The sequence below is a fragment of the Hypoxylon trugodes genome, assembly GCF_022578975.1.
Source record: "Hypoxylon trugodes strain CBS 135444 unplaced genomic scaffold F4822scaffold_8, whole genome shotgun sequence".
Taxonomy (NCBI): domain Eukaryota; kingdom Fungi; phylum Ascomycota; class Sordariomycetes; order Xylariales; family Hypoxylaceae; genus Hypoxylon; species Hypoxylon trugodes.
In genome coordinates, this window is record NW_026250023.1 from 1,376,637 (window position 1) to 1,397,540 (window position 20,904).

General features: G+C 46.5%; 8 protein-coding genes across 8 annotated transcripts; 2 read left to right on the forward strand and 6 right to left on the reverse strand.

The window, feature by feature from the left end:
* The first annotated feature begins 1,154 nt into the window (after nucleotides 1-1,154).
* Nucleotides 1,155-3,089, forward strand: F4822DRAFT_413446 (alpha/beta-hydrolase). Its single transcript, XM_051459048.1, has 4 exons — nucleotides 1,155-1,279; nucleotides 1,451-2,084; nucleotides 2,142-2,704; nucleotides 2,792-3,089. The coding sequence occupies exons 2-4, from the start codon at nucleotides 1,790-1,792 to the stop codon at nucleotides 2,852-2,854; spliced, it is 921 nt and encodes a 306-aa protein (XP_051311335.1). The 5' UTR covers nucleotides 1,155-1,279; nucleotides 1,451-1,789; the 3' UTR covers nucleotides 2,855-3,089.
* F4822DRAFT_413449 (NAD(P)-binding protein) lies at nucleotides 3,090-4,483 on the reverse strand. Its single transcript, XM_051459049.1, has 2 exons — nucleotides 4,206-4,483; nucleotides 3,090-4,157 (listed from the first exon to the last, which is right to left on the reverse strand). Exon 2 carries the CDS (start codon nucleotides 3,975-3,977, stop codon nucleotides 3,147-3,149), a length of 831 nt encoding a protein of 276 aa, XP_051311336.1. The 5' UTR covers nucleotides 3,978-4,157; nucleotides 4,206-4,483; the 3' UTR covers nucleotides 3,090-3,146.
* Nucleotides 4,484-5,230: 747 nt separating this feature from the next.
* Nucleotides 5,231-7,706, reverse strand: F4822DRAFT_347560 (HET-domain-containing protein). The gene has a single exon (XM_051455906.1). It carries the CDS (start codon nucleotides 7,474-7,476, stop codon nucleotides 5,407-5,409), a length of 2,070 nt encoding a protein of 689 aa, XP_051311337.1. The 5' UTR covers nucleotides 7,477-7,706; the 3' UTR covers nucleotides 5,231-5,406.
* Nucleotides 7,707-8,919: 1,213 nt separating this feature from the next.
* On the forward strand, nucleotides 8,920-10,291 carry F4822DRAFT_347582 (uncharacterized protein). Its single transcript, XM_051455907.1, has 7 exons — nucleotides 8,920-9,339; nucleotides 9,396-9,580; nucleotides 9,641-9,736; nucleotides 9,788-9,847; nucleotides 9,903-9,962; nucleotides 10,022-10,075; nucleotides 10,130-10,291. Exons 2-7 carry the CDS (start codon nucleotides 9,478-9,480, stop codon nucleotides 10,192-10,194), a joined length of 438 nt encoding a protein of 145 aa, XP_051311338.1. The 5' UTR covers nucleotides 8,920-9,339; nucleotides 9,396-9,477; the 3' UTR covers nucleotides 10,195-10,291.
* A 559-nt stretch (nucleotides 10,292-10,850) lies between these two features.
* Nucleotides 10,851-12,331, reverse strand: F4822DRAFT_413455 (uncharacterized protein). Its single transcript, XM_051459050.1, has one exon. It carries the CDS (start codon nucleotides 11,793-11,795, stop codon nucleotides 11,421-11,423), a length of 375 nt encoding a protein of 124 aa, XP_051311339.1. The 5' UTR covers nucleotides 11,796-12,331; the 3' UTR covers nucleotides 10,851-11,420.
* Nucleotides 12,332-13,357: 1,026 nt separating this feature from the next.
* Nucleotides 13,358-15,263, reverse strand: F4822DRAFT_347611 (NAD(P)-binding protein). The gene is made up of 3 exons (XM_051455908.1): nucleotides 14,870-15,263; nucleotides 14,147-14,795; nucleotides 13,358-14,080 (listed from the first exon to the last, which is right to left on the reverse strand). The coding sequence occupies exons 1-3, from the start codon at nucleotides 15,114-15,116 to the stop codon at nucleotides 13,495-13,497; spliced, it is 1,482 nt and encodes a 493-aa protein (XP_051311340.1). The 5' UTR covers nucleotides 15,117-15,263; the 3' UTR covers nucleotides 13,358-13,494.
* Nucleotides 15,264-17,953, reverse strand: F4822DRAFT_347613 (alpha/beta-hydrolase). The gene is made up of 3 exons (XM_051455909.1): nucleotides 17,187-17,953; nucleotides 16,763-17,078; nucleotides 15,264-16,709 (listed from the first exon to the last, which is right to left on the reverse strand). The coding sequence occupies exons 1-3, from the start codon at nucleotides 17,319-17,321 to the stop codon at nucleotides 15,412-15,414; spliced, it is 1,749 nt and encodes a 582-aa protein (XP_051311341.1). The 5' UTR covers nucleotides 17,322-17,953; the 3' UTR covers nucleotides 15,264-15,411.
* An 87-nt stretch (nucleotides 17,954-18,040) lies between these two features.
* On the reverse strand, nucleotides 18,041-20,901 carry F4822DRAFT_413467 (P-loop containing nucleoside triphosphate hydrolase protein). Its single transcript, XM_051459051.1, has 2 exons — nucleotides 18,570-20,901; nucleotides 18,041-18,507 (listed from the first exon to the last, which is right to left on the reverse strand). The coding sequence occupies exons 1-2, from the start codon at nucleotides 20,617-20,619 to the stop codon at nucleotides 18,404-18,406; spliced, it is 2,154 nt and encodes a 717-aa protein (XP_051311342.1). The 5' UTR covers nucleotides 20,620-20,901; the 3' UTR covers nucleotides 18,041-18,403.
* Between the last annotated feature and the right edge of the window lie 3 nt (nucleotides 20,902-20,904).

The window sequence follows — 20,904 nt, forward strand, 5'->3', positions numbered from 1 at the left end:
TCGAAATATCGGTCTGGCTTTCTGGATATTTTAGACATACGACTCCATAAGTAAAAATGGCTATTTCAATATTTGGTTTTAAGCTCGACTAAGCTCGCCGTCTCACGTTATTATTATGAACTAAACAACATCATATTGCGTAGGTGCTTGCCTATTTTTAGTAAAGATTTAAGGTCCGTGGACCCGTAACTCCGAACTAGGTAGTAAGTACCTAGGTATTCCAGGTACCTGGCGTTCAAAAAGGGAAGCCAAGTCGGACGGGTCTAAGATGTTCCTAATAGAAAAGCCACATGGTAAAAAAAAAAAAATATTCCGGGTGGAACTTTCCATCTTGTATGATTCGATAACGACTTATTCAAGTTGTACGATCACTCCTTTTCGGCGTACGATCTTCTCTCATCACGTTGGGCTTCAATACGCAACATCATGTCATTGATGCATGTACCTACGGGGGTACCTATGTGTGTCATATGTTTAGGCGCCGAGGGAGAGGTACCGACGATCGAGTACCTCCACTTTGTACCCTGTCCCGGCAGCACCTGGGCACCTGGCTGCCTGGGCAGTCTCTCCTTACCCAGCACCGCAAAATGCGGGCCTTAAAAAACGGGGGTACATGTAAATACTTGACGCAATTACACTTGGGCTGGCTGGGATAATTATGCGGGATGATGATACTTCTTTCCTGTAAATCGTACGGATTGACTGGATTTGCGTTATCAACAGAAGGAACAGAGGGGACTTCCAACTTCTTTTAACGTTTGAGTAAAATTCTATCCATGGATATCAGCCTGGGCGCTTCTTTCCAATGAGGGGTCCTCGGTTAACAATTATGTATTTACTTGTGACGACCCTTCAAAAATTGTGTATGGGATTTGCTGAATGGAACCTTGGAACATTCCAGGTCATGTATTCCTTCTCTAGAGGTGCATATGCAGGTTTTCGATTGGCTACAGGGCCTTATCTGCAACATTACATATGCATGTACCTAAGTACCTTTTTAGATAGTTTCCTAAGTTGTACCAATTATGTGGGTAGGGACCCTTGCATTCACCAAATTCATCGACGGCAGTAGCTTCACGTGTATACAACATGCGCATATGTACACTTGTATATAGGGTAAATCAACGCAATACGACTAATAAATAAGGCCACATGTTGGATGTCACACAAACTTTTATCCTCCCCAGGGGAACTACTTCCTTTTTTTTTCGTCCCTTACTTCTAGTCTCCAAGAAAATAAACTCAAGAGGTGCATAATAGAGTCGGATAACCTTTCCGAGTAAGCCTTGAACATCACCCCAAAAACCCAAAACCTTCATCAGCCTCACTTCCCAATCAAACTCGTTACTTGGTGTCCTTCGTTTCCTGTTTCTCCGATCCGCCAACCACCGGGGCTTCATCGGCTTCTCCGCCCTATTTGTTCCTTGTCAGGTCCGCTTACAAGTTGTAGTCACAGACACGACCATCTGTTTTCTATAGACAAAAAGGATTACAATTTGGATTTCGATGATTGATCCTAACTTACCTACTTTCTTATCTGTTTGCCTAACCTTTTGGACGGATGAATGAGTAGATGAATCAACAGCCGAGGAAGAAGAGAACATAATCAATCTTTCTCACAATACCAAGCCAACAGCTATTGACGTTTCATTAATTCACTCACTTGTCTCACTCATCCATCCGTTCACCTCAAAGGGTTGCTTACTACAACCACCAACACTTTGTACCTTCACCTTTACTCCTCTTCCTTAATTCACCTACCTAACCCCACATTCTCAACTCACACAAAATGCCTGGTACTATTTACGACGCATTTGCGAATCCCGCGCTCATCTACGATGAAGCACCGGAGCACACATCTCTGTTGTCCAAACCACCGGCGCCATTGTTCCTTATCCACGATGGTGGTGGTACTACCTTCAATTACCACCTGTTAGACAACATTGACCGCCCATTGTGGGGTATTGAGAATGCTCACCTACACAAGGGCGGCTGGTGGGACGGTGGCATCGCCGAGATGGCTGCTCATTACGTTGACCTTCTCGCCAAGGCTAAACCTGAAGGCGGTGACATCATTCTAGGCGGTATGTATTGACCCATTTTCACATACGAATGAAATTTGTATTAACATGCAATTACAGGCTGGTCGCTGGGTGGACACTTATCTTTGGAGATGGCACATCGGATCGCCCTAGCAGCGCGCAATGGCAGCAGTCGTGGTAGCAGCCGGAGCAGTAGCAGTCGCCGCAATAGTACTGACAGCGACAGCAGCGCTGCTAGTGGAATGAGCGCGCTCTCTGCTCCCAAATTCCGTGTGCTTGGCATCATCATGATCGACACGGTGTACCCCAAGACGCTAACAGAAATCCGGGGCCCGCTGCCTTCCGACCACGTGGTACTAACCCCTGAGCAATCCAAGACCATGAAACTGAAGGATAAGGTCGACCTCAACATGACCCACGCCCGTATGATGGTTAAGGAATGGGAGTTGCCTCGCTGGACCGAGGATAACTTGCGCGTTCCACCTACCATTCTGCTACGCGCCAAGGAGTTCGTTAACAGGAATCCCAACGGATCATTTGTCGACTACACTAGAGACCTCCGCCTCCTAGGTTGGGACAAGTACGTCCAAGAGAATGGCAACTTTATTAAGGAAATCGTTGATATTGACGGTCACCACTTTTCCATCTTCAGCGAAGAACACGTAAGTCTTCTCTTCTCCATTCCACTCCCTATGTTACAATACTAGTGGAAGCAAGCACGAACCCAGATATGCTAACTCGCTCTATAGCTTGAGGATATCTCGCAAAAGATCCGTGATGCTGCAGATGTTGTAGATCCACCCGACTTCTAATGTGTGGGGGTTTCTTTTGAAATGACTTATGACATTTAGACTCGATTGTTCAGCCACGCAGGCGTACCGGATAGTTGTTAGGCGCTCGGCGTTACGGTAACTTGTGTGTACTTTCTATTAGAGAGAGATGATCGATCACATAAAAGGGGTGTTCGGTGGTCATAAAACATAGTATTTATTGCGTCCCTGCGTACGCCATGTAATCTATGAATATTATTACCTATTAAGGAAACCATTTTATTCATTCATTTCCACATACCTATACTAATTCCAAGACATACTGGTAAGTAACCTAGTTCGCATTCTTCAAGAACTTGCCCACAGCACCCATAGTCACCAGATGTCCATGCTGGAACGCCTTAACCCTCTGCGCCTCAAAACCGCCTTCCTCAAGGAATTGCTGAGCAGGTCCCACAGCGAATTGCTGATCACCTTTCTCCAAGCCCGCGTACATAGCATCGATGAACTGATCCAACGGCATACCCAAATCTCCACCATTCACCAAGTCGGGCTGGTGCTTGGTATCATGCAACTCGGTCTGCACGGCGGGCGGAAAGACTTCGGTCAGTTTGATATTAGCGTACCCCGCATCGATTAACTGTTGGCGCACGGTGGTGATCCAACTGTGCAGCGCGGCTTTACTCGCGCAGTACCCGGGGCAGCGGACTAGTGTAGGGAGCAGAGCGAGCGATGTGCTCACGAACACGATATGTGTTTCTTTCCCCTGCTTACTGAGCCCCTGCAGAAAGGGTAGAAAGGCGACGACGAAATGTACGAAGGAAATGTAGTTTGTGGTGAACTCGTCATCGAAGGTGGTCAGATCCACACTTTCAGGTTGGGAGAACTCGAACCGGCGTTGGATTCCTGCGTTTAGGATCACGCAATCGAGATCCGGGTGCTCTTTTGTGATGGTGCTGACGAAGGACGGGATCGAGGAAAGCTGTGTGATGTCTAGGACTGCGGATGAGGAACCGGGGTGTGATGACGCGAAGGCGTCGAGACGCTCGCGACGCCGCCCTGTCACTATGACGGATGTGCCGTCTTTGTGTAGCTTCGAGGCGAAGGCTTGTCCGATGCCCGATGTGGCGCCGATGACGAGGGCCTTTTTGTAGAGGGGTGCCATTTTTGGGGTTGTTTTGTGTTACTTAGGAGGTATGGGATGAGGTTTGAGGTATATATCTACGAGTTGGTAGATATATGCTGTGCAAGAATTGTAGGTATGTAAGGGATAGGTGGGATTTATCCGACTAGTTGAAAGTATAAGTAGTGAAACCCCTTTGCTTGTTGAAGCTCGATACTAGACCTACTTAGATCAGAGCTGGACGTTGTTGAGGCAGGTTAGTTAATATACTTAGTCAAGTCCAAAACTCGGCTTCGGAGTATGGAGATAACTTGGCCCCCACGAAGGCTGAGACAGTGCTGTATGCTCTTGTCGCCGGACGCGAAATAGGACTTAATAGGCTACCTAGGATAGTAAATTTACGGATTTTTCGCGTTAGGGGCGAACGGAGTTTGGGCGGTTGGATGGGACGAAGTTGAAGAAAGCTTGCTTGAAGTTGTGGAGCTTCGGCCACTTAAATGAAGATGAGGGGCGCTACAAGTCATGATGTTAGTCCTGAGTGACCCGTGATAGCGGGTTAGATGACGAATTCTATGTCTAGGTAACGAAGGTGCTAACGCTCCAATTGGAATGGAGCCGCCTACGTTACTTGCTTTAGGAAAATTACCCGAACGACCCGTGCCGTCCGTGATCTTTGTTGCTTTTGTATCTAAATGACCGTTTGACTCTATGTAGCTAGGTAGTCTGATTGTTACACATTCGATGATTCAGCATCTTTTTTCTTTGTTTTTTTTTTCTTTCTCTTTTCTATTACCGTACCAATATATTTACGTCACAAACATAGAAGACTTCCCTAAAAAAAAAAAGGGCCGGACGTAAGATATCTCCTTAGTCGCGAGGCCAGTTCAGCACAGTGTATGCGCCGGTACATATCTCTTATTTCAGGTTGCACCGCATAAACAAGAATCAAGCTAAAGCACCATAGATTGTTTTCCTAATACGGTATAGCGTCTGCTCCGTGAACTCTCATTCGCCTTCAGGTGTATGTCAGCTCTTCTGGCGGCTCGTCTGGAGATTTGGTAACGACATCATTTTTCGTGTCAGATCTTCAGATTACCTAGAAGATGACCATTTGAAGTAATGCCCGAAACAATTAATCGGCCCTTCATAAACTCATTTAATGCCCGGTGATGGACTCGTCCTTACACGATAGGTAGAAGCTCCCTTACCTAAGTATTACGATGACTAATTGTATGAGGAATTACTTATGCATCTTTTTCACACACCCCTTCTATGACTGACGTCTCGCCAGTCAACTTGCATTTCATGCTTGCTACACGCATAGGTTGGTAATTTGGTTCTAGGAAGATGTATCTCGAGCAAAGACAGGTAGACACTCAGGTCGCAACTACTCCACCAAGCCTAGGAAATAGTTTGAAGGTACGTAGTTGGATATACAATTATGCAAGGAAATTAACATATTAGATTAGCTTCAGTCATCATCTGTCCCTCTCCGGAGTCGCAGGTATAGATATTTCGTCGTATCTGCCTCTGCAGTCCGTGGATAGTCCCGAGCCGCGATCCAATGGCCATCAGAATCTATGCCAATACAAGCCTCTCCTATGAAGAAATTCTTCCGTAGGATTACAGGCAAATGGCAACCGTGGACCTGATATATCCGGTCTTCTTCTCTTGCTGCGTAGGGCACAAGAACGACGTCACCTCCATTACATATAGCAAACTGGAACCCGTATTCAGGTCTCATGTCGAGACTCGATAAGAGCTCATCCCAGACGTGCATGGCACCCACTGACAGTTCATGGAGGGGATTTAAAGGGGAAATCTTGTCACTTAAGGAGATCCCAGTAGACTGCATACCATGCTCATCTCTAAGTGAGTAGAACGTTCTCGCATCTTCTGTTGGCATTGTGCTGGCCAATTCTCTGAAGAAAGCTGTTCTGTTGCTGAGGCATTCCCTCGCCCATATTGCTAAAGGGAACGAGTCAACTATGAGCCAGCTTAATTGTTTTATGACATCTTGGGTGTGGGCCGCTCTACGGCGTGAATCCCAATTCGTCTGAGAGCGATCATATGCTATTATGTAGACCAACGCCCATACAAGCTCAGCATGGGGAACCTTGGGGGTTTTCGAGAAGAATGTACCCCATAACGTGGAGCAGAACGAGATCATGATACTAGGTGCTTTTTCTACCGGCACTTGTTGCTGGACCGCATACGCCATCGAAGCATCGCTGATAGACTCTATTTTGACGAGCTGCTTTACTCGAACTCTTAATTCTTTTGAGAATTCAAGCAGTTTATTTGGTTCTTCTCCTGAACGTGCAATATACCTGGTAGATATGTTTGATGCCAACCAAGGTGGTATGTTGAACGCGAGATCTGCCCAATCAACGGCCCAAGAGTGTGCCTTGGATTTTGTCACCAAAGGGACCCATGGTGATAATATTATGGATTCCATCGCATATGGCGAGCGGCGAAACGTCATCGTGAGATCCCTAAATATTTCTCCGGCAGACTCGGTATATGATGGCATTGGGATTAAGTCGTTACCATCTCTAGTCAAGTTGAGCAGAGCATAGACTTTATCGCGAGGGTTGGTCGCAAGAGAATGACGGCTTCTTATCAATGCTTGTAGCAAGGGCATACGTAGACCTCCTCGTTGCGCGCTAATTTCCTGTTCTCGGAACTCTTGGATGGCAGAAATTAGGGTGTGGTTATGCTTGGATAAGTCGTCCACATGCTCGGAAATTGCTAACAGAGCGGCTAAATCAAAACAGTAAGTGCCACATCTCACTTTAACCTTTTGAGACTTTGCTATCTCCTGTATAATCCATACGCGCTCCCAGTAGGGCCTCGTTAAAAGCTCATAGAGACCACGGAGCGAACGTATAGGATAATACGTATCTCGAAGAGCCGATGCAAACTCATCGCTCGGGATAAAGTTCATATGAGAATTACTGGCGAGAGCTTGGATTTCGGTAATGAGATCATAGGCGTGTGGTGTATCTCGGCTTTCTTCGCCCAACCAAACTGCTGTTTCTTGAGCTTTTGAATAAATATGACCCATGAGTCCAATTTGGTGAGCCTTCTCGTTGTCGTCATCTTGGTTAATACAAATAGCATCAGCCCAAATATAATCCCCAGGCTCAAACCCCGAATGGCGAAGGGCAGATTCCAGATTCTTCGAGATATAAACTTTGTTCCCACTCACCCTAATAGACGATAGATGAGTTATATCGCCCCAGCAGTAGGATAAGGTGAGGTAATTTGGTGGACGGGAGAGGGAGAACTTCTCTATCTCGAAACTCATGCGTTTGGTGGGATTACGTGGGATTCGAATAACTTTCAAGAATCGGGTTTCGAATTTGGAGATATTTAATGGCTCGTAGATTGAATCTTCTTCTGAGTAGAGCTCATCCCCCGAAAAATTCGTACTACGTAAGGCAGCCCTTCTCTCCGTAAACGAATGTCCACTGTCGGAGTCTAAATCATCTTCCTGCTTACGCGACCGCCCAAGAGTTCGAAAGAAACGCTTCGCCATGTGGTTGGATCTCGTCCTTACTATTTGATTGAGTAGATTTGGAAAAGACGTCAATGAACTCAGGTAAACACTCGTCAGATGGTATTCGTTACAACCATACGCATTAGCTTCACTCAAAGGGTCAGTAGTCGTTACACATCGTCAGATCCAACTGCGTTTTCATCCACAACGAATTGAAGAAAAGCATGCGGGGGAATGAAACAGATACACGCGGCAGGATTCGGATTAGTAATATGTCCCATTCATTATGTGTCCATCCTTGATTACCCAGGTGTGAGCTGAATCGAATCCGCTGCATTCTGAATAAATCTCCGTAGCCTCGTGAGGACATGCTGTACTATCAAGGTTTCGGTCAGAGGGTGGGGGGATTGGTATAATAGATTTGTTTCCTATTAATTGGGCCTATTATATCATCGCCTTATGAATTTTGAAGTTGGGGTTTTCGAATTCGCATGTGAAATTAGTTGGTGTTGTGTTTTGGGGTGGAAAAAAATGAAGAATGAAAGAATGGAAATGGCTGGGGTGGTAGGAGGGAGAGGAAAACGGAATTCCACATAGAGGCACAGCACAGACGGTCCCAAACTTTACTCCGCCGTTCTATGTTTCTCCCCTTATTAAGTGCCTCTTTCCTCCTCTTTAACAAGCATTGTTTCAGTTTCATAAACGAGAAGATCTGAAGATTAAATTGACGTCATGAATCCATTTTTACATGCTTATCACTGTATCAGAGTAGTCGCATAGGGCTGAGACGATTCTCTAAAGAGGTATTACTTGCGGTTTTATGACAAGAACAGCATCATGTTAAACGGTTCAAACGGTTGTAAAATACCACGTAAGGTTTGTGACACGCAAAAATACACCTGCATTACGCCACAGTTTAAAAGGGATTGAGACATTTCCATTTTCCCACAAATCAAATAAACGCAGCACTTATTGTTGAACAACTCATACTCAGAAACCAGAACTATCCCCAGCCTCCCTTCAGTTCTAGTCAATTCAACTGCTTTGATTTATATCCAATTAGCCAACTCAGTAGGGAGTCATTGATAAGCAGATAGCGAGTAAGAGGCTGAGAATGGTTGTTGATAACCACCAATTAGAGCGATCAGCAATGATAGACAAGCCGATCATGTCACAACACTGCCCCCTTCGATTTCCTCTCACCGATGATCACCCACCACTGAGTTATCAGGAAAGTTTTGCGCTGTGGACCGGTCCGGTTTGATGTACGTTGATCGTGAGCCAACGAGCAGCGAATTTGTGCCGTTCTCTCCTGATAAGGTAGTTGAACGCGGATGGGTCAGCGCCTAGGGGAAACACCACCGGGTCGCCCGCCCCACGACCCGCCGCGGAGCGGGAGGGAACCAACGTTGCGGCTCCTCGTTCGTCTGATGTCGTCCTGTCACAGCGTTGAGTTAAGCTCTATACCACGGGCGAGGTAAGAAAAAAGTAGATCCGCGACCGCGCGCATGCAGCACGCAAGGATAACACAGCGATATCATACACTGCGGCTGAGTTACAACCCCCCCACGAGTCGGTAGAAGATAAACGAACGTCGAAACGCTTCGTGGCTGCCAAGTCTACGCGACCTGGCCGACCCGATGTTTGGAAGATAAGAGGGTCTGTTCTATCCCAGGAACCTCCCTATCTCAATTGATCATAGAGGATGTACTGACGATGGGCGATCACAATATCTCCATAATATTTTCTCGTGGCTGGGTTTGCGTTGCTCATTGATCGTTGTGTATATTAACTCCCTTTAGTCGTCTTAGAAAATTGGTTCTGTAGTTCTCAAGATATTCCATTCTGCCACTACCATTTTTGTTTGCATTCTTGCGTTGCATAGCCAGAAACCACCTTGATGTGAGTTTATCGGGTTGATCTGCTTCACTTTGGGTCACTGACCCAGATTCGTGTAGTCATCTAGTACCGCAGGACCAGGACGTCCCCTATCAGCTCAAATACCCAAAAATTCAACCAGTCACTACATAATCAGACACCATGAAGAACTTCGGCGCCATCCTTTTCTTCCTAGCCACCGCTGGCTCTTTCGTCGCGGGCACACCAACATTCCACAACGAGAGGAGATCGCTTCTATCAACGCGTATGTTCCTAACTCATCGTCTTAGATTATATTGGAGATAGTCGCTAATTATACTCATAGCCGTGGATATCACAGCCAGAGCACTAGAGCTAGTACCCAGAATTAGGGTAAACAGCAGAGCCTCGAACGAAACCGAGAATGCCGCTCGATCTTTAGGTACAAATATTTAGCATACGCTACCTGAGAAGATGCTAACCCCTTCAATAGAGGCAAGAAACCACGCAAACTCAACTGAAACCGCTGCAGAGAACAAGGCTCGCGCTCTTCGTATGTTTAACACTCACCGAATAGTGTTGTTGAATTGGCCAACTAATGGAAATAGTGTTTGCGCGAAACCATGCGAACGCTAACTCTTCAGACGAGAATGCGGCTCGATCTTTGGGTATGTTTTTGTTAATCTAGCCTGATCTCAAATTGAATTGGCGATTAATGATTCGATAGTTGCACGAGCAGATATGAACTGCACCGATGCTGAGAATGAGAAGCGATCATCCTGTAGGTTACTCCAAACTGACCACTCCAAGAAATTTCAGCTAACATTCAATTCAGCCCCCAAACTTAGGAGAGGAATCATTGGAGCGCGCTCGCACACGAACGAGACCGAAGACGCTTAAATGTCGAATTATCTGATTGAAATAGACTGGTGACGAGCAACTAGGTCTAAACGTGGAAACAATGAGACAAGACGGAAGAAGGCGACAACGCCGCCCGGTTTGCGGCTCAACTTGAACTGGGCTTCAGGATATAGAGGAGGGTTATACCATGGGCTGGGAACTAGGTATAGATTTATAGGTTGTCAATTGGAAGTTATATCATATAGCATGGCTGTTCCAATATGTATAAATATGTAACAACATTGTACTTGAGAACATCACTAGTTTTATTGACTTTTCTGAAGGTGACCCCGCCGATGTCTGGTAGGCGACGAAGGATCAGCAATCTTATCGACAGAAGCGAAGGATCGAGAGGCTGAAGGAACGTCATTTGCATGCTTGGAGGTGGATGAACACGAGCGTAGTCAAGCCCCTATTCTAGAATCATAGGCTTAATTTTTTCAAATACATGCAATCCTACCGGTTACCGAAATCATGTTAACAAACACCCTGAACGTTGCAAGCCGTCGAAAGTGATATATTTAGCCTGACTTCAGATTGAGTGTCGGGATATAAAAGGGGGTATAGTACCGGTATGGAGCCACGTGTGGTCAGGAGGATTTTCAATTGTACCCAATTGGGAAATACTTCAACCCTCCTTCCTGAAAGGCAAAGAAGCTTGGACTTGTACCGTTGCAATGAGATCTCTTCTAGTAGATACATTTTGATGACTTCGAACGTCATTGTTTAACTTATTGTCTTAGACTACGCTGAAGACTACCTATGGAATGACAATTGAGACACCGACTTAGCTAAACCACCAGGAATACGGTGTAGTAAAATTAAAAGCAATATTAGAATCTTCCAAGAACGAAAACGAGTGTCGTGTGCTTTGTGAATAACGTTTCATTTGTCCCTGGTCGTCAAAACGATAATATATACATTTGAAAAATTCGTATCAGAGCGCCACCCCTTTTACCGAAATGCTCCAGCACAATTGAGGTTCTAATGATACCCCGTGCTTGATGATACACAGCAAGAAAATGCGCCAAGAACGACTGTCGTGAGAACCCGCGAGGGTATGTCGTGGATAGAGCCACAATCTCTCATTGGTATATCCAAATAGAAGCAATTCTTCAGCAAAGACCCAATACACCATATACACCAGCCTAGCATTGTCTTCTCTTAATTTCTCTTATTTCCCCTTTTGTTGGGACGATTGACGATTCGAGGGCAATATATGCCGATCACCGCACTTCGCTTACGTCAACTTCGTTTGGTCTCCAATCTCGGCCGGTGTTGTTTTTCGCTGAAGATCCGAAACCGGGCATGGATGAGAATCTGCTTAATCGCTTCTTCTGTGTAGGTGTTCGAGTCTCTGGCTCGATAACAACACTGTGACGCCTGTTCTCTTCTATAGGTGATGAGGCGGCGCTCGAAGAAGCGGAGTTGCTGCTGTTGGTGGAAGAGCCGGTAGTATTGGGTGTCTGGTAGATGTATTCGCCATCAACATAGATAGCATTGCTGATGAAAGCGGAGCGCCGGTGGCGGTTGCGCGTGTACCGCTGTTCGAGTCGGAAGATCTCGATCTTGGCTTGGATTTTTTCGATAAGGCTCGGCATCGTGACTTGCGTTGTTCCAACCTCTTTACTTTCGAGTAATTGAGTATGGGGCGTAGCGTCCAGATACTATTATGACTTGGTCCAAATTATAGGAGAGCCAGTGACACGGCTTGGTCCCAACGTCTTTTATTATGTAGGTATAAAGCGTGAGTCTTGTGAAGTAGAGAACGGAGTGTGTATGAAAACCGATCGATATGTTCCTCTCGGTGGATTCGGAATCTACCCGTTTGTATAAACGAATGAATGGGAACAATCCTGTGTTCTCCGGTTATGTTACTCGTATTATAGCTAACCTAGGAAAGGATAGGAATGGGAGGTTGGGTTGGGGGAGAAGAGGCAGAAGAAAAAGATCATTGACAGGGGAAGAAAGAGAAAGTCTTATTACAATATTAGAGAAGAGAGAAAGAAGACCGGCGGTGATCCAGTGGACTCCAACGTTGGAGCCATTGGAACCATTAGAACCAAGGTTCAGCTACAATTAGCTAAGAACCCGCTAAGACTACCTGAATTTAGCGTACCTACACTTTGGCCTTTCCCCCCTAAACCACGCAGCATGTAGCAGTGTCTAGCCTGTTTAGCCACTGAGCCGGCCGCTAATAGGCACGCGAACAGGGCGGGAAATGGGGCGCTTCTTACCAAAGCTAGAGCGTTCCCGGTGTTAGCGTGAGAATGAACATTCGTTCCAGCATGAATCCCCACATCGTCCCACCTTGATTACCCTGATAAGTCTATCGACCTATCCGACGTGCATAAGGCTTTACCCATTAGGATTAAGCGGCTACTAACCAATGCAGGGGCAGACCACGTTTCAGGCAAGGGCCGCTGTACACTATTCACACCATTGGGAAAGAACAAGATCCATGGATGCATCTCGATTTGTTAAGTCTAGCGAAGGGGGTCGGGAAAGAAAGAATTGGGTTGGGATTGTCAGGAACGCGAAGAAAGAATTCACCTCCATGAAAAAGGGAATCTGGGGTTACTCAAGATGCATAACATAGTCTCGTGATACACAGCCACCTTTGATCGAACATGTGTATCATATGTACATACGTAAGTGTTTAATGAAAGAATGTATTGGATCTTACAGTACCATATTATTCAATCTTGCTTAATGTCTATCATATCGTTTGTATTGATTGAATAAAAAGTCCGACTGGTTCATAAAAACACTAATTTAAGAAGTGGCACAATTATACGGCAACTACACACGAGTACATATCGAGTTGTACCTACCTAGGTACCTTTGGAAATACCTCCACTTGGAATGACATAAGGAACTCCACATACGTACCGAAGGTTCTGTCATCGGTAACTTACATCCACCTCTTATTCCACTTAGAGTAAAATGTAAAAGTTAATAATTCGGGTCTGTCATCTCAAAGAATGTTAACTATTGTGTTAATCCTTACAGTAATTCTAACTCAAAGGTTGATGTGGGATTTCAAAGAAGCACATCATCTCATCTGCATCTCAACATCTATGCGCATAAATCAAAATCATCCAATTCGGTAACAACTCTCGGACGTCGATACATGCAAAGCCACCGCACAGATAGATCATGATTAGATCTCATCACCAATCGGTCATGTTCATTTAAAACTAGTATCATTCAAGAGTTAAATACATCTTAGAAAGGTATTGATATGCAAACGGGCTGACATGAATTGTTTCTAGAATAATGCATCTTACAGATTCGGTGTCAACTCGAGACATGGCTGCCACTTACCGCCCACAATTTCTGGATCTGTTCCGCCAACGAAATTGATGTCGTGTATGGTTTGCGAGTTTTGACATCGTTCACGTGTTCATTATTCCATTCCAGAATTTCTAACACCATACCCTCTAACGTGGTGATTACACCGGTGTACCCAAGCCCACCTTGAGAAATGGGTTTCCCAATCTCTTCGTTGGATGCGACCAGATGTGTACAGATTGAGAAAATCCCCGGCTTGAGATGTCGGATATCGCCTTTCAGCTCAGGCAATACCTTGCGTAAAAATGGGTACTTGTAAGGTAACTCGCCATAAATTTCAACCGCATGGGCGAGCAAGAGAATGACAACAGGCTGCACCTTAATAGTCCGAAACTGATGCACTGAAAGTGTCCCAATCGCCGTATACAGATCGTTATATGTTATTGGTGGATTCGGATCCGTAACCACGAACGGTCGACCCGCGTACCTGGCACTCTCTGGCCAAGGTTGAGCGAGGACCGCCTCGTGGTGCAGATGGGCAATAGCAACATTAGCGCCATGTACGAAACTCTGCACGATATGGGGCACCCAACTATTGGTTCTTGTATAAGCGTTTCCATACATGATGCAAAATATGATCGATCGGCGGGAGACTCACGTTGGCAGAACTTCTCGACTTAGAGGGTCACCGACGGTATTATCCGTTGGGTTTCCGTAAACGCCATTCGCAGGACGAATGCAACCTGTGCGAAACTGTGTCTCGCTTGCTTCGCACACATGTCTCTCCGCCACCGCTTTCGAAGCGGGGTAGTTGGCGAAGTATCCCTCACGTTTTCTTAGTGGCGCATAGAAATCCTTCGTATCTAAAATCTGCCAAAAGTGTCGCGCAGAACGTTCCCAAGGCGCAACCCACGGTTCTACGGGCCGGATAGAGATAGAACCGGACGAGGTAGAGCTAAAGATATCCGCGCCCGCTCTTCGCGCCGCCGCAAGTACGTTTTTCGTACCTTTCACATTGACGGCTTCCGGGAAGGCATAATGATATTTAGACCGCTCGGAAGCTAGGATAACAGCAGCCGTGTGGAACACAGTGAGGGGTAGATGAGCTACGGAGGAGTGCCACGGGCGTCCAAAGGCTGCTTCAACAGAATCAAGCGAAGTGATGTCCGTCTGCACGAATTCAACCTTCGTTGCGGGTCCACTGCGCATGTCATTGCGCTCAGTCTTTCGAATATCGATGATTCGGATGCTCTCAGGTAGGTTGCCACGAGCTAATAACTGAAGCACTATGAAGCCACCGACAAGTCCTAAGCAGTATGTTTAATATTCGGTAGCCATTGTGCTTGATATACGGAATCGAAGATTGGGTGAATTCACTCACCAGAACCACCGGTGACGACGTATCGACGCTCCAATTTTGGCGGTAGCTTATCTGTATAGTCAATTGGCTTCTCCTGTAATTTCTGATAGGTTTCCTTGAGTTGGTTCTCTGTCCAGCGCGAACCCGAAAGCTTCCGGACCTCGGCTGGTGTCTGGCTGAGAAGCTGGTTTACTCGAAATAAGTAAATCACGAGAACAGCCAGCGCAGCCCACAGGGTCGTGAATGCCCAACCCACCACGTCCGACATAGTAGTAGAGCTACCACGAACAATTGAAGACGATCCAGTTATGTTGTACGGGTGCTGAAAGTCACAAGTGAAGGATTCATATTGCCGAACAGCGATGACAAACAGTTTCGGCTTTTGTAGGATTGTACGGATAGCAGAATATCTTCCGTATAGAAGAATAGTTAACGCTAATATGTAAGTATCATATTGAATTCATCAAGAGAGGTAGTCCTCTTGAAGTTGACATGGATCTCGTCGTCTTTCTTCCCAGCCATCGTAATAAAATAATATGATTATAGGTATTCAAAAACTACGCTCACAACTTTCCATCAACCATAGCTTTTTGTATCCACTCGCATCTCACGGCACTCAAGTCATCGCCCCTTTCTTTGACGCCATCAGATCCCAACTCCAATATCCTCGCCTTTGGTCCATACACCGGGAATTCCACAGCCGTACCTTCAAGTCCTATATTCGGATCCCCCTCTCGCGCAAACGCGACGATGTAATCTTGTAATTGATACGCTAGCGCCGCGTTCACTGGATACCCATCATCCAACGTCGTCATGTCGCCGTCGTAAAATACGTACGGTACATCGTCCGCGTGCCAACCCGGCGGGTACGCGAATAGGTAATCGAAAGTTTCGTTATCGCGTGCGAGTGATAGATACCGCGCCGTACACGCAAATCCGATATCCGAACTTAGACGCGCGGCTCGCTCGAATTCGGTTGTCCATGGGTAGTCGGCGCTGCCTAGGATGTCTGGGTATAATGTTGGGTCTGTGAGAAGCGTGTGTATGGTGTCGTCGGAGGCTTCAGGGAGACTGGTGCGGACATAGGATTCTACGTCGGCGGAGGTGAGGATATTGGACGGTGTGAAAGAGACGGACTCGTTGGCTGTGTGGCTTATGAGGAGCTGATAGTGCGATGTTAGTTCGGTCGCGTTGCTTAAACTTGTGAGGTAAGAGAAAGGAAGACTGCTGCTTACATCTACGGCTAAGTCGAATTTGCCTTGATATAGCTGTACCTGCGGTATGGCTACCACATATGTGCCGTCAGGTCCGGGTCCGAAACCGAAGGTTCCAGTCGGCGCCGTCGTCACGGTTGCTTGGTTGATGGTACGAAGCAAGTCAGTCGATAACTTGCTCAGATCCTTCACGCTATCAATAGCTGTATTAGCCTGCCTTGTCGCTTCTGCCAGAGTCTTATCGTAATTCTCGGTGAAGTTGATATTAAATTGGAACGCGGGGGACTGCGGGATTGCCGACTTGAATGGGGCCGGTTGTTCCCCGCCGTATGCGGTGATATGGTGGACGATGCTCGAAGCGCCTGCGCTTTCGCCCATGGCCGTTACTTTCTCCGCGTTACCACCGAACAACGCGATGTACTCCTGAACCCATTCGAACGCGAGGCGTTGATCATATAATCCTAGGTTCGGCGTGGTGTCATTGCCGGATAACCAGCCGAACATGCCTAGACGGTAATTGATTGCTATCACGATGATACCCTGCTCCCCGTCACGTCGCGACCTAGCTATGATGCCGGCTGGGTTCCCATAAAGGGTCTTGGATCCGAATGTGAAGCCACCCCCATGGACCCATACCAGGACCGAAGCTACAATACTTGTTAGTTGCCACTAATCGTACCGGAAGGATGTGGATTTTTACCGTCGGCAGCTGGACCATCATTGAAAATTTCAATTGGCACATAGACATCAAGCACTAGACAAGCCTCTGTCTGCCCAGCTTGATTGTTGAGTAAATCTGCCATCGCATCGTTGCTGACTCCACCGCGTTCCGCCATTAGATTGATAGCCCATTGTGGGTATGCCTGTGGGCACATGACAACAGCATCTCCGTCGGCAGTTCCATTGTTGATCTCCTGGCCTGAATCCTTTATTGCGACAGGCTTCCTAAAACGCAAATCGCCGACCGGTTGCTGTGCGTATGGGATATTCCTAAAGATGTAGTAGTCGCCAGTGGTCTACAACCAGTCAGTGACTTCCCCCGGTAGGTGTTAAGCGTATTATGTGAAAATGGGGTGCGTGTATCCAACATGTACCATAACATAAAATAGATACAAGTAACTTACATTAACAGAACCTTGGTGAATCTCGTATCCCAGATCCACAGTCGGCACATCTGCTCGTCTTCCTACGTACCGTCCGAGAGCCGAGGTGAAGACGCCGGCGCATATTGTTACGAAAAGCCAAGATACCCTCATCATGAACCAAGTTTAGGACGTTACGACCAAGAAGAGAAAGAAGAGAATAGAAAGGTCAAGGAGACATGCTGGAGGTACTACGAGATGAAATATACGCATTTCAGAATAACTACCGCTCGGAGTCTAGATCGTAACTATTTTATCTACCCGTGCGCGGGTTGCGCTTCGTTTGAGCACGAGCGTTCGCCTATCTGCCACAAACGTCTATGTACAAAGACCGCATGACCTACTTCTAAACGGAACGGTGTGTTGCCCGTGATGGGACAAACGTAATCGACAGCAAGCCATGTAATATATAATAGTATAGCGACCTACCCATATCTATAATTCCTATAATATAATTCTCCGGGTATAGAAAGTCGGTCATTGGCTACTTACGTAGAAGAAAGCTGGGATAGGAAGGTTATCTAGGCCAAGGTCTGGGAAAACTGACACCTGAGCTAAGAGGTAAGCGGACAGGGATACGTAACCGTGTGATGTAACCCTCGACGCATCATGAGGACGTGCTTGTAAGGTATAGACTAAGTTCGGAGTACGCCAAAGAACCCGATGAACTGCACTTTTACGAATATATTTGCGGTGGCTTGCAGATTGGTTTAATCGGGTACTGCCGGTTAGACATTATGGGTATTGGCTAGATGCGCTCGCTTATATCGCAATGCCGAGGATGGGTGTAGTGCTATTTGCTACTTTGAGAGACCTTGTGATATCCTCTCACGATTATTCAAATTCTGATTATCAAAATGGTTCAAAAGTCATTAGAGTTTACTTAAACGCTTGACTCTGGGCTAAAGTCTTTCCCATGCGGGAAATGGGGTATGAGCATCACAGAGTTGATAAAAGTTCCAAATAGAGGTCTTAAAGCCTGAACATACCCACAACTGTTGATTTGAGTTGTGATCCTTTTTATGTTATTGAGATCTACACAATAGCCAATTAACCCTCTAACCATCGTACATGTTCACCGCAGGTGATACCTTCATATCGCAGTTGGGCGCATTTTCAAAAGCAGCCTCATCGGTGGGACTACGCTCTTGGGATTGGAGCTTCATCCTTCCAAAGCTTACGTGTGGTTCATAAAGCCATTATCGTCGGGGTTGTTCTTTATTAGAACTCGTTTCGGGGTTCACTTCGTCGCTAACTGCCCCTTCTCTTTCCGCCCCATCGGCATCAAACAGCGTTTCTTGTGCTACACACAATATCAATTAGTAAAATGTCCGGAAACGTGCCCAAGCTTTTGTGACTACTTACCACTCCAGAGTTCCGAGTACAAGCCTCCACGGTCAATCAGCTCCTTATGCGTACCCTGTTCGGCGACTCTTCCCTCTTTCAGCACAATAATCAAATCAGCGTCATAAATAGTCCGCAATCGATGGGCCACGAAAACACTTGTCCTCGCCTTTTCTCGAAGGATACTGTTGATGTTCTGCATAAGCGCCTGTTCGGTGTGCGTGTCTAGCGCACTGGTGGCCTCGTCGAAGAATAATAGAGGGGGATCTTTCAATAATAATCGAGAAACTGCAAGACGTTGCTTCTCCCCTCCACTAATCATCATACCCCTCTCACCGACTTTAGTCTCGTATCCGGTAGGCCAACTCGAGATGATATCGTGGATATGAGCGCGTTTCGCAGCAGCTATGACTTTCGATTCAGGTGCTGACATATCGCCATATTTGATGTTATGTCCCACCGTGTTATTGAATAGAGGGGTATCTTGTGGAACAACGCCAATCGATTTTCGCAACGATTCGAGTGTAACATGGCGAACATCTTGGTCATCGATAAGAATGCGCCCGTTGTCGACGTCGTAGTATCGGAAAAGAAGTTTCAGTAACGTGGACTTTCCGCATCCACTTGGTCCTACGATAGCGACTTTCTTACCCGCGGGTATTGTCATGGTAAGATCTCGAAGAATGGACCGATCCGCATTATATCCAAAGTTGACATTCTCAAATTTGATCTCGCCGCCCTTTGAGAGTGCCAGTGCTTTCGCATCGGGGAGCTCCTTAATGCTAACATTCACCTTTTGTAAGTTAAACAATGTCTCCATGTCAAGAAGAGATTGCCTGAGTTCTCGGTACACCGAGCCTAAGAAGTTTAGAGGTACGGAGAGCTGGAAGACGAGCTGATTGACCATAACCAAGTCACCGACAGTTAAAGAGCCACTTGCTACGCCGTTGGCGGCGAGGTACATCATAGCTGTTAGAGCACTTGAGAAGATAATGTTTTGGCCACTGTTTAGGAAGGCTAAAGATGTTGCGACTTTAATGGAGCTTCTCTCATACTCAGTCAACGCCTTGTCGTATCGAGCGACTTCGAACTTTTCATTGTTGAAGTATTTTACAGCTTCGTAGTTGAGCAAGGAGTCAACTTGTACTGTTGAAGCCTTGTTGTCCGCAGCGTTAGCCTGTCTTCTGAATTTAGTTCTCCAGGCAGTGGTCCATATTGTAAAAGCAGTGTACGCAGTCATAGTGACGGCCGTTATGGCGGCATATTTCGCGCCGTATTGCCATGTTAGAATACCGCAAACCATGCCAATTTCCAGTGCTGTCGGGAATATGTGAAAGACCATGCTGGTAAGTAGGAAACTAATGCCCTTGGTACCTCGGTCGATAGCCCTCGTCAGGGCACCAGTCTGTTTGGAAAGGTGGAAGCTCAAGTCGAGGCGTAGCAAGTGGTCAAAGACGTTGCAAGCAACTTTTCTTATAGCCTTCTGCGCCACGGAAGCGAATACGGCGTTTCGCAGTTCTTGGAATACAGTGGCCCCTATTCGTGTTGCGCCGTATGCCACAATCATACTTCCCGCGATCATGGCAGCAGTGCCGCCTGTAGCCCCCACATCGATATTCATGGCATCCACAATGCTCTTGAAGTAGAAAGGTACTTGCACATTCAGCACCTTAGCCCCGATAAGAAGCGCCACAGCCAGCGATACGCGCAATTTGGTGCTCACGCTATCTTTGGGCCACAGGTAATGAGCCATCTCTTTCATTATAGTCCAATCAGCCCTGCGCTGCTCTTGCGCGCTCTTCTCATCGGTAGCAAGAGGGTCTTTCTGCGCACTCGCCGGCTTCTTCGGGGGATTCGGAATTAACTTCGTCGTATTCGGTTGCGCATTTGGCGCTGTCTTCGCGCCCTGCGGAGGGCCGGGTTGTGGGGTTCGTAAGAGACATTGGGATGTCGTGAATACTCGCGTGCTGCTTCGTGAAGGTGATGAGATCCATGGGCTTAATTGGTATCTATTCAGGCCCAGGCAGTTCGGATAGGTGGCGGTAGCCCGAGAGACTACTCTTACAATCATGGTGATATGATTGGGGGTTTAATCATCGTGGACTGTTGGATCGTATAGGGTCGTGTGGATAGTTGGCGCGTAGGCTCTCGGAGGAAGGGATTGTTAGGTAAGGACTCAAGCTAGGGCTATGTAAGAGAGACCATGAGTCAAATTAATAGTTATAGTTTCGGGAACATCGGATGAATATTTATGTAGGTAAACTGTCAAAGAGGGAAATAAAGAGGATACCAAAATACAGAGCTATAGATGTATGCCTAAGGAGTTATATTGAAGAAGTTCGCAATTTTATTTGTA

What these genes read in the sequence shown, in the direction of transcription:
- F4822DRAFT_413446 (XM_051459048.1), top strand. Translation starts at nt 1,790, where the DNA reads ATGCCTGGTACTATTTACGACGCATTTGCGAATCCCGCGCTCATCTAC. An exon ending in CGGTGACATCATTCTAGGCG is followed by an intron (nt 2,085 to 2,141) that starts GTATGTATTGAC and finishes ATGCAATTACAG; the next exon opens with GCTGGTCGCTGGGTGGACAC. An exon ending in CCATCTTCAGCGAAGAACAC is followed by an intron (nt 2,705 to 2,791) that starts GTAAGTCTTCTC and finishes CTCGCTCTATAG; the next exon opens with CTTGAGGATATCTCGCAAAA.
- F4822DRAFT_413449 (XM_051459049.1), bottom strand. Translation starts at nt 3,977, where the DNA reads ATGGCACCCCTCTACAAAAAGGCCCTCGTCATCGGCGCCACATCGGGC.
- F4822DRAFT_347560 (XM_051455906.1), bottom strand. Translation starts at nt 7,476, where the DNA reads ATGGCGAAGCGTTTCTTTCGAACTCTTGGGCGGTCGCGTAAGCAGGAA.
- F4822DRAFT_347582 (XM_051455907.1), top strand. Translation starts at nt 9,478, where the DNA reads ATGAAGAACTTCGGCGCCATCCTTTTCTTCCTAGCCACCGCTGGCTCT. An exon ending in GAATGCCGCTCGATCTTTAG is followed by an intron (nt 9,737 to 9,787) that starts GTACAAATATTT and finishes CCCCTTCAATAG; the next exon opens with AGGCAAGAAACCACGCAAAC. An exon ending in GAACAAGGCTCGCGCTCTTC is followed by an intron (nt 9,848 to 9,902) that starts GTATGTTTAACA and finishes TAATGGAAATAG; the next exon opens with TGTTTGCGCGAAACCATGCG.
- F4822DRAFT_413455 (XM_051459050.1), bottom strand. Translation starts at nt 11,795, where the DNA reads ATGCCGAGCCTTATCGAAAAAATCCAAGCCAAGATCGAGATCTTCCGA.
- F4822DRAFT_347611 (XM_051455908.1), bottom strand. Translation starts at nt 15,116, where the DNA reads ATGTCGGACGTGGTGGGTTGGGCATTCACGACCCTGTGGGCTGCGCTG. An exon ending in CGTCGTCACCGGTGGTTCTG is followed by an intron (nt 14,796 to 14,869) that starts GTGAGTGAATTC and finishes CATACTGCTTAG; the next exon opens with GACTTGTCGGTGGCTTCATA. An exon ending in AGTCGAGAAGTTCTGCCAAC is followed by an intron (nt 14,081 to 14,146) that starts GTGAGTCTCCCG and finishes AAGAACCAATAG; the next exon opens with TTGGGTGCCCCATATCGTGC.
- F4822DRAFT_347613 (XM_051455909.1), bottom strand. Translation starts at nt 17,321, where the DNA reads ATGATGAGGGTATCTTGGCTTTTCGTAACAATATGCGCCGGCGTCTTC. An exon ending in TTCACCAAGGTTCTGTTAAT is followed by an intron (nt 17,079 to 17,186) that starts GTAAGTTACTTG and finishes GACTGGTTGTAG; the next exon opens with ACCACTGGCGACTACTACAT. An exon ending in TGATGGTCCAGCTGCCGACG is followed by an intron (nt 16,710 to 16,762) that starts GTAAAAATCCAC and finishes CAAGTATTGTAG; the next exon opens with CTTCGGTCCTGGTATGGGTC.
- F4822DRAFT_413467 (XM_051459051.1), bottom strand. Translation starts at nt 20,619, where the DNA reads ATGATTGTAAGAGTAGTCTCTCGGGCTACCGCCACCTATCCGAACTGC. An exon ending in GTACTCGGAACTCTGGAGTG is followed by an intron (nt 18,508 to 18,569) that starts GTAAGTAGTCAC and finishes TATTGTGTGTAG; the next exon opens with CACAAGAAACGCTGTTTGAT.